We start from the raw sequence: 10,570 nt of genomic DNA on the forward strand, positions 1-10,570 counted from the left end.
TATGCAAAATGGCAATGCAATATGTAAAATGACTGCATTTCTGTATTTACATTTACATTTTCCAATACATTTGTGCAACGTTTGGTGCAAAATGAAAATGAAAATTAAATTACATAATTTTCATTTGCCATTTCATACACCAGTTTTAATATGTAAAATGAATGCTAATTTTAACGCTTTATGAGTTGCAAAATTAAAATGAAAATGTATTACAGAAATGATTAGATATGTCTAACATGTTCAAGCAAAAACTGTGGCAAAATTATCATTTAAATGCTATTTTTCTTAAATGCATTAACACTCACAGTCAAGACACTTACCATTGCATTTTCATTCAATGTCCCGCAATGAATGTAGCAAAATTCAATGTGCACATTGGAAATGCATTCCGAAAGAAGAGGATTCAAGTGAGAGAACATGGACAGTTGGCCCGTGTATGTTTTGATCATTTCGGTTTATGGCTTCAATATTTCATTCGCACTTGTGGGCGGAGCTGAAATGCTGCTTTCATCTGATTGGTCGAATCGCTCCACCTTATATATACAACCTAGAAATAATTTAACGGGGTCTCTTGCAAGTCGCAGCAGCACGAATTATGTGCCCAGCTACATCTGATTCAAATATTATGCTAATTAACAGTGAGCGGTGGTTTCAGACATTACAGTGCTTCACTCGCACTGACTCTTATTCTGCCTGAAAGAATGAAAAGAACGAGTTGAAGGTGGAGCGAATCGACCAATCAGATGAAAGCAGCGTTTCAGCTCCGCCCACAAGTGCGAATGAAATATTGAAGCCATAAACCGATATATATATACATATATATATATATATATATATATATATATATATATATATATATATATATAAACACTTCATTCTTCATTCAAAGACAGTAGTAAAAATAGAATCCAAAAAGAGAAGAAACATTTTTCACACCTCCATTAGTGATCTACTTTGGTTACGATGATTGTCCAGATCCTCGTTCAGGTTAGTCTTTTTCACTTGCAGCTCAGTCACAAGAGCTCTCAGAGGGTTCACAACCATAGACATCATATAAGTAGACGCCCTATTGGCCGCTGTGCGATGAGATTTGCGGCCGCCATCTTGAACCGGTCGTACTCCTAGTTTCGTTGCGTAGCAGCAGTTAAGATACCAGAGCACTGTGCAGCATTTTCCTGTTCTAATCGGCGGACCATCGCAAGTACGGCTCGGGATTACTTTTCACAAGTAAGATTTAACATTACTATTGTACTATTGGTTGTAGTTTGTCCTTAAATCCAGATAATTGAGAAGGAGCAAGGATCTTTGATAGTACTGTACTGAAATCGTAGCTAGCTAACGTTAGTTAGACTATGTAACGTTACCTCCCTCAACTCAAGTGTTTCCCACATAACTTACTATTACTATTCAGATCAGAAAGAAGTTCGAAAAAGCACTTGTTAGACGCACGAAACTTACTTTTAGCGTTAGGTAACGTTAAGTGCCTATTACCAACACAATCCAATCTGAAGTTAATACATACATTGTTCGACAGAACATAATAACTGTTATTTGTGTTTGCGCACGTGATATCTGGAAGTAATGTATATTAAGGTTGCTTTGTTCATATTTTCTCTGTTCTGTTAAGTGTATTTGAGTACTGTGTAAAGCGCTATATAAATATGTATTATTTGTATTCTTGTTATAAGGTGCTGAGAGCTGCAGAGAGGTTGATCCGCCAGGCTTCAGCAATACAAGCTCCAAGGTGTCAACAGTCACAGAAGAGAGTGTGTGTGTGTGTGTGTGTGTGTGTGTGTGTGTGTGTGTGTGTGTGTGTGTGTGTGTGAGATGGAGAGAGAGGGAGGGAGGGAGAAGTGAGTGTGTGTGTGTGTGTGTGTGTGTGTGTGTGTGTGAGAGAGAGAGAGAGAGAGAGAGAACCAGAGAGAGTGTATATGTCACAAATTATAATTAATTGTTTCTTCAACTTATTAAAATATCTTATTTTACTGCAACTATCTGTTTCTGCTTCTTTATCATATTTATAGTGTGTGATTTATAAATATTCTACCTCACATATTTAGATTTTGGGCGTCTGGTCACATATCTTATATCAGAATATAATATGTAACTGTAAGGCCTATTATGAATATTAAAATACGCTGAACCATGTGTCCTGTATCATAGCTGCATGAATGAACTTTGCAGCAAAAAAACCCGCGTCAAAATCAGTTAGGTATTCAATGATATATGATTAATTTAATGCGCTGACAGCTCATTGCACCTGGCAAACAAGTTACACTGAGTGGAGCTGTCGACCGGTCCAAGATGGCGGCTCCACGGCTCGTTTGTGTCAATAGGCAGTAGCGTTCGATGGGGCATCTACTTATATGATGTCTATGTTCACAACCTCATAAAATCGAATCTATATAAGGGGAAAAACACATATGTACACACACACACACACGTTTGTTTTTGTGAAAAGTGGGGACATCCCATAGGCGTAATGGTTTTTATACTGTACAAACTATATTCTATGGCCCTTCACCAACCCTACACCTAACCCTAACCCTCACAGGAAACTTTGTGCATTTTTACTTTCTCAAATTCAAATTTCTGTTTGGTTTATAAGCGTTTTGAAAAATGGGGACATGGGTTATGTCCTCAAATGTCACCCTCTCCTTGTAATACCTGTGTCATACCCATGTCATTATACAGAGTTGTGTCCTGATATGTCACAAAAACAAGAGCACACACACACTTGCATTTGTGGTTTCCGGGGACTCTCCATAGGTGTAATGGTTTTTATACTGTACAAACTGTATTTTCTATCCATCTACAGCAACCCTACACCTAAACCTACCCCTTACAGAAAACTACTGCCAATTTTTTTATTTGATAAACACCTTTTCATTTGTTTTTTAAGCGTTTTGTATTTATGGGGACACATCTGTGTCCTCATAAACCATGTTTAAGTTGCAGTACCCATGTCATTATACACATTTGTGTCCTCATAAACCACACACACATTATAGCTTTTAAATCTGCTCAGGGTTTGTCCACAAGTTTGTTAGTGGGAGTAACCAACAGCACCAATAAATAAACCTAACAATCTTCATTCCCAACTCCAGCTGATGATTCAGTGCTTACCGCCACATATTCAGAGATGGTGAGTTTGTCCTCAGACAGGTCCTTCAGCTCAGTGTACCTCTCCTCAGACAGCTCCAGGTCCCTCAGGCTCCTGCGGAGATCACCTGCTCGGTCACACAGCTGACAGTTTGTCTCTTCCAGCTGCTTCTGTCTGAGCATGATGGTGTCCATTTCCTGCTTCCTCAAGGACTGCTGCTTCCTGCATAAGCAGAAGCCACATTCAACCCTATAAATCATATTTTTATCATGTATCATATTTGATGGATGAATCTCTAAGGCCTCTATATAACCAAGATGATCAAAACTTTGCTGAAAGACCTGTTGTTCAAAATCTACTACATGCCTTGTGTGGTTCATACTTTTTAGCAAGTAAAAGGTCTTGCTGCCTTTTTGCTTTTTTACAAAGAAAGAATATATTTTATATTTCAAGATATTTCAAAATATCTTTCTGGTCTGCGGCAACCACTTGATTAAGCATTTTCAGAAAAATGATATTAAAATGGGAGTATCAAAAATTTTATATCAGGCTCTTGAGAAACGTTTATTTGTTCATATCTCAATCATAATTGTACTGCATTGTATCTATAAAAATAACAGAGCTTTGATCATGAAACTAAGCATTTAAATATCATCTTACTAAGACATATTTTGGGAGATTCAGAGTTATTATGAAAGCTATAATGTATATGCATCTTATAGAAGTAATCTGTTATTCTGTTATAAAGATCTCATTGATTTACATGACAAGCTATCAATCCCTAGTTGCTCCAGAGGCATGCGACCTCTGACATATAGCAATTGTAAGTCGAAAGCGTCAGCTAAATGAATAAATGTAAATGTATGCTTACTTTCATTTGCATGACTCGAAATGGATAACTTTTTATTAGCTTAACATTCCTGGCCTTTTTTTAACAGACCAATTAAAAAATAATACTAATAAATAAATAAAAATTAAACCACTTAAATGAAAAAAGGCACATTTATCAACCTATACCAAACTGACCACTGACAGATTGTAGGCTACATCCCTACTTCCAGAAGATCTTTTTCTCAGTAAAACTGTGTGTAAATGAACCTGTTTTCATCCTGCTGTAGTTTGAGCTGAGTGTCCAGAACCCGCTTCTGATGGAGAGCATCGTTCAGCCTTTCCTCCAGCTCTTCTGTCTACGAGTGAATGTGCAAAACACTTATGGGTGAACAAACACAGCTGAATTCATTACTTTAAAAACTGCTTTCAGTCTAATGTAACTTAGAGGGCAGTTTTGTATCAACCATTACCTTTGTAAGGTGGTTCACTTTGAGGTTGTCGATGAGCAGATTTTTCTGAGACAGCTCTATCTTCAGTTTTGGGAGGTTATGAAGCAGCTCTTTTCTTTCCAGAAGCTGTTTTGTCACCATCCCTGCTCCATCCTTCTCCTCCGAAGACGAGATGTCCTCGGTGGGGACTGTCGTCTCCAGACTGATGTCCTCAGACTCGATGGAGCTGGAGATGTTTGTGGCCGCGTCTCTTGGCTTCATCTTCTTCGGGGGCATCTCGACAGAGCTCCTGTCCAAAAGTCCTACCGACTTGTCATGTGAGGGAAGAAGACTGTTCTTCAAAGCTGGAAAGGCAGCAGATAGGAGCTCAGACGCTCGAGTGAAGAATTAACGGATAAGCGATGACAGCTGGACAAAGCAAGGAGACAAATTCGGTTATTTCAGCTTAACCACCTGACTTTCACAGCCTCGTGACAAAAAAAATTAATAATAAAAATAATAATAATAAGACAAAGTAATCATTTAAAGTTAGGCGTCACAGTTTACAAGGTCTTTGTTTATTTTTATGATTAAAACTGGAATGTATGTATCACACCTACGGTTGTTTTTAAGCGTCCCGCCTCCCATAGAAACAGCAACGGCTGACAACAGAAGAGAAGTGACGTTTGCATTATTAAAGAGCGGAGCGTGCGATTGAAAATAACGCGTCATCTGTAGATTCCGCCTGCACGGGACTCTTAATTTGACAGATTCCTACCATTCCAGACCGGAAATAAGCTGATGTGTTTATCGTAGCGTATTTCCTGGTTTTGTGAACGAATACATGTGTGTTTTATTATTATTTTTAACCACACAATACTATTTGTGATGTCTACTCAAAACATAACTGGACCCTCTTTGGCACCGACGATGGAAAAATGCAAAAATGATGATTCAGACGAAGAAGGCGCAGGTATGTTAACGCATAACGTTACACATTAGTAACTGTTAGCTGCTTTGTGAACTGCAATATAATTATCTTAGAATTTCGCAATTGCAAATGCATAACAAGGCTGATTACCTTTAGATGGTTTCCCCCCTTTTTCCAACAACAGTTAAGTAATTAATTCCTTTAGATTTAACTGAAGTATGAATGCATGCACAATAAATAATACACGCTGCCTCCAGTCATAGGTCCAGCTTTGCCTCCAAAATATAAAGCTTCAGAGTCCTCCAGCTCATGTGAAGACAGTGATCAAGAGGAGGTTGTGTTCAAGAGAGCCAAATACTCATCAACATCATCATCATCATCTAGGAACCGGCCTTCTTCAAAGTATGATACTTGATGGGTTTTTCCAGATACATGTGTTTCTCAGGGATTCATAGTTAATGAAGTGGTTAGTCATAAATAAACCACTTTTTATATATGCAAATTATTTTTATGTTGTGTTGGAAGATAGTCAGCCTTAAAAAGCATAATGTATCATATTTGATAAATACATTTAGAAGGCCCTTAAATGATTAATATGATCAAAAACACTGAAAACCCAGATTTACAATCTACTACATGCCTTCTGTCGTCTGATCCGTACTTACTTAAACTTAGGTTAACTTGAAAATACGATTCCGTCTGCCTTTTAAGAAACATTTATTTGTTCATTTCTCAATCAACATTGTACATTGTGCATTATATGTTTTGCCTCCACAATAAAAACTATAGAGCCTTGACCACAAATCTAAGCATTTAAATATCATCTTAAGATGGATATGGAGTGGTACCTGATATTTATGTGGAATTTGTTTCTGGTTACATTTTTTTTGTGGTTCTTTAACAGCAGCAGGGGCTACTTGAAAGATGAGATGGATAAAAAGCAAGTTCATATGGATGAGGAGGATGACGATGGTTTCTTTGGTCCAGCTCTTCCCCCAGGATATCAAAAGCGAGACAAATCACCAGAAAGGTAATAAACTCTTGATAATAGTATCCCACATAATCAGCATCCCAATCTAAGTCGTGGATGAACTACATTTTGCATGTCCAGGCCACCTTTACTAGGACCTGCACTCCCTCCAGGATTTAAAAAACAAGATGAGGATGAAGATGCAAAGGATGACACCAGAGGGTTTTTAGGACCAGCTTTACCACCAGGATATCAAAACCAAGACAGATCTCCTGAACGGTAACAGGAATTAACAATATTACTGCTCTACACATTTTGTTGTTGTGTAGAGTTGGTGGTATCACACACACAGTATCATATTTATTCAAATTCTACATACAGATGTAAATGTTAATCTAGGTTTTCCCCCCTCCTCTGTAAGACCACCTGTAGGACCTGCTCTACCTCCAGGCTTTAAAAGACAAGATGCAGATGAAGATGAAGAGGAGGGAAAAGAAGATGCAAGAGGGATTTTAGGACCAGCTCTACCGCCAGGTTACACACCAGCAGTGTCAAGCGGTGAAGAAGAAGATGAAGATGATTATGTCATTGGACCAATGCCATCAAAAGCACCATCCCAGGACTCTGTGGCATTGGACATTGAAAGAAGAGCTCAGAGAATGAAAGACAAACTTACAGGAGTGGACGTAAGTGCTTTTTAAAATCTATTAATTCAGCTAGTATATTGGATATATTTTTCTTATTATTATTATAATTAATTATTTACTATATTATTATTTGTTTTTGTATATTGTAGATTTCTTCTTACATTTGTAGATTTCTATCTTTGTACATATGCTTCTAATTTTGTGCCTTTTATACTTCCCATTTTTATTTCAGTTTACATCATACCTCAGGACAAGTAATTTTGCTGTTCTTGTACAATGACAATAAAAAACTTGAGTGGTTCGTTTTGTTCAAGATGAAGACTTTTTTTTTTCCAGTGTGTGGGCAGACTAAACAATCTCGGGCTCTTCTGCTTTTAGACTGGCCCTAAAGTGGTCAGAGAGAGCTGGATGATGGAGTTGCCTCCTGAGTTGCAGCATGTGGGCCTGGAAGCACGAACCTTTAAGAAAAGATCAGGCCCTGAGAACAAAGACCGCTCAATTTGGACTGACACTCCCGCCGACCGTGAACGAAAAGCTAGGGTGAGTTAGCGATAGATGTAACTGAATTCAGATGTGAAATGTGGGGATTGTTGTGGAGAATCATCGTAGATTTCCCAGTGATGTCATATGTGATTTTGCAGGTGATACAAGCTGTGTATTCTTTTGATTTTTATGTTTTTGGAAGTGGGTTTTGGAAAAAGAGGGACTTCAGGGTATGTTTGTAAATTCCCTTCTTTTTTGTCTTGCTTAGGAACGACTAGAGGCTAAGGAAAAAGGTGAATCTGCCAAGGATGATGGACCTCGTCTGCCTCAGAAAGAGATTGAGATGGCTGAAAAAGTTTCTAAATATAATGTAAGTTCAGTTAAATCCAGCTTTGAGATTTATTACAAAATGCATTTGAATGATTGAAGTCAACAAAATGGCACTAATATTTTATAAATATACATATTTTGTAGATTTTTTTTAGATTCAACTTTAATGTCATTATGCAGAGTACAAGTGCAGAGCTAATGAAATGCAGTTAGCATCTAACCAGAAGTGCAACAATATAGTGTTTTATATACATAAACTGCAGAGTAAGTGAAGCTATGATATACAGAATGTACAGTGTAGTTGCTATATACAGTATTGAGCAGAGTATATACAGAATATAAATAGGAATGCATTGTAGGGATTGTATGTATATTATGAACAGAGCAATGTAGGATTAGATACACATTATGAACAGCAGCAACGTGAGAACAGTGGTAATAAATACAGCTGGATGAGTTTGCAAAAGTATCGTTAAACGATGTATTCTATGCAAAATAAGTCATGCAATGATATTTTTATAGAAATAGTTTACTGTGCTATGTACAGTAACAACTTTAGACAGTTTACAGTAATAGCTAGAACAGTGTGCAGTCTGTGCAAAATATGAGTAGTGCAAATACATGTATGTAAAGTACTATGAGCAGTGCAGGTTAGATTGGTGGTGTGGAGTTCAGAAGTGTCACAGCCTCAGGGAAGAAGCTCTTCCTGAGCCTACTAGTGCAAGAGCGTAGGCTCCTGTAACGCCTGCCGGATGGAAGGAGGTTGAAAAGTCCATTGTTAGGGTGAGAGGCATCCTTGATGATGTTTCTTGCCCTGCCCAGACAGCGCTTACGATAAATGTTCTCGATGGAAGTTAACTGGGTGCCGGTGATCCATTGAGCAGTTTTCACCACCCGCCGGAGTGCTTTGCGGTCAGATGCGGAGCAATTGCTGTACCATACTGAGATGCAGTTTGTGAGTATGCTCTCAGTGGTACAGCAGTAGAATTCCAAAAGGATCCTAGGACTCAGGTGAACATTCTTAAGGCTCCGTAAGAAGTAAAGGCGCTGCTGTGCCTTTTTGACCAGGGTGGAGGTGTTTAGGGACCAGCTGAGGTCATCAGAGATGTGGATGCCAAGGAACTTGAAATGCAACCAGTTTCTCAAAGCACTTTGCAATGATGAGGGTGAGTGCAACAGGACTGAAGTCGTTAGGGACTGAGGCAGTGGAGTGCTTCGGTACTGGCTCGATGTTGGAGGTTTTGAAGCTAGTGGGGACAGTTGTTTGGGCCAGGGACAGATTGAAATGTCCATGAAGACCTCAGCCTGCTGCTCCGCACAGGCTTTAAGCACACGACCAGGTATTCCGTCAGGGTCAGCTGCTTTCCGTGCATTCACCTTACGCAGAGTATGGTAAACATCTGATGTGGAGAGTGTGAGAGGCAGTTCACTGGGTTGATGTTCAGCTTTGAGTGAGATATCCTTATTATTTTGATCAAAACGAAAAAGTGATTGAGCTCGTCTGGGAGGGAGGCAGAACTGGAGGGGGGCACGGAGTTAGGTGGTTTGTTATCTGTGATGGATTGTATGCCTTACCACATACGCAGGGGGTCTGAAGAATTGAAGTGTTCTTCAATCCTCTGTTTATGTTTGAGTTTGGCCTGGCAGATACTGAAGGCTGCATCTATTGCTTTGAGCAGGAGGCGAACCTCACTGTTCATCCAGGGCTTCTGATTGGGGAAAATGTTTATTTTTTTTGTGTGTGGTCACTCTGCTCACACATCTGTTGATATGCTCCAGGACAGAGTTGGTGTAAATGTCAATGTCGATCTAAGAGTTTGTGGTGGCCTGGGCAGCAAACTCACTCCAGTCTGTGTGCTGGAATTGATGTTGAAGAGTGGAGTCAGCACCTTCCAGCCAGATTTTAACAGTCTATTTATTTATTAACAGTTAAAAGTCTGGTAAAAAAAAAATCCATTTTTGAGCATTTATTTGATCGAAACTACAGTTATATTATATTATATTATATTATATTATATTATATTATATTATATTATATTATATTATATTATATTATATTATATTATATTATATTATATTATATTATATTATATTATATTATATTATATTATATTATATACTGCTTAAGTATAAAAATGTGAATTTCAGTCTCCGAATGCCCATCTCTTTGTAGGAATCCAAGCGTGGTGAATCTCTCATCAGTATACACACTAAGAAGATGAAAAGAAAGGCTGAGGAGGATGCTTCAAAGCCTGTGGAAAGAAGACCATTTGACAGAGATGCTGACCTTCAAGTCAATCGGTTTGATGAGGCTCAAAAAAAAGCTTTGCTCAAGAAGTCACAAGAGCTGAACACCCGATTTTCACACAGCAAAGACCGCATGTTCCTATGAGGGACATTCAGCAAATCTATCTCTTGTTGTCAAGGATTCTTATTAAAGGAATGTTGTACTGCACTGGAATCATTGCAGCATCATCGTCATTAAAACATTTATGTACTTTGTTGACAATTATATGTAAAATTTAGAGGACCTCCTGAGGTTCCTCCTGAATTCGTCTTTTATATACCAATGGTTAATTGTAAGAGATAATGCATTAAAATGTCGATAATTTTGTGACTTCTACAAGTTTTTAGTCCGCCTTTTTATTCCTAAGTAATGAATACATAAAATACATACATGTTTTTTGGTCATGTATTGAGTGCTCATAGAATATTCCAAGTTCAGATCACATGAACTTCACCTCAAAAATAAAAGAAAGAAAGAATTTATATTTTGCTTCATGACACTTAGACTGGCCTATATTAAGTCTATTAAAACTTTTTGTTGTGTCATAAACACTTCCGGCC

The 10,570-nt window shown here is 38.1% G+C and overlaps 1 protein-coding gene and 1 pseudogene across 2 annotated transcripts; one reads left to right on the forward strand and one right to left on the reverse strand.

The window, feature by feature from the left end:
* LOC132142532 (progesterone-induced-blocking factor 1-like) overlaps positions 1-4,967 on the reverse strand; it is a 50,313-nt pseudogene extending 45,346 nt beyond the window's left edge.
* Positions 4,968-5,111: 144 nt separating this feature from the next.
* LOC132142531 (GPALPP motifs-containing protein 1-like) lies at positions 5,112-10,336 on the forward strand. Of its 2 annotated transcripts, none has more exons than XM_059552473.1 (8): positions 5,112-5,335; positions 5,551-5,695; positions 6,201-6,323; positions 6,405-6,542; positions 6,685-6,949; positions 7,289-7,450; positions 7,662-7,763; positions 9,897-10,336. In XM_059552473.1, the coding sequence occupies exons 1-8, from the start codon at positions 5,251-5,253 to the stop codon at positions 10,113-10,115; spliced, it is 1,239 nt and encodes a 412-aa protein (XP_059408456.1). In that variant the 5' UTR covers positions 5,112-5,250; the 3' UTR covers positions 10,116-10,336. The 2 variants fall into 2 exon arrangements, with proteins under 2 accessions (XP_059408456.1, XP_059408455.1); XM_059552472.1 differs by having other exon boundaries at positions 5,113-5,335; positions 6,198-6,323.
* Positions 10,337-10,570: the final 234 nt, after the last annotated feature.

The sequence above is a fragment of the Carassius carassius genome, chromosome 6 (assembly GCF_963082965.1).
Source record: "Carassius carassius chromosome 6, fCarCar2.1, whole genome shotgun sequence".
NCBI lineage: Eukaryota > Metazoa > Chordata > Actinopteri > Cypriniformes > Cyprinidae > Carassius > Carassius carassius.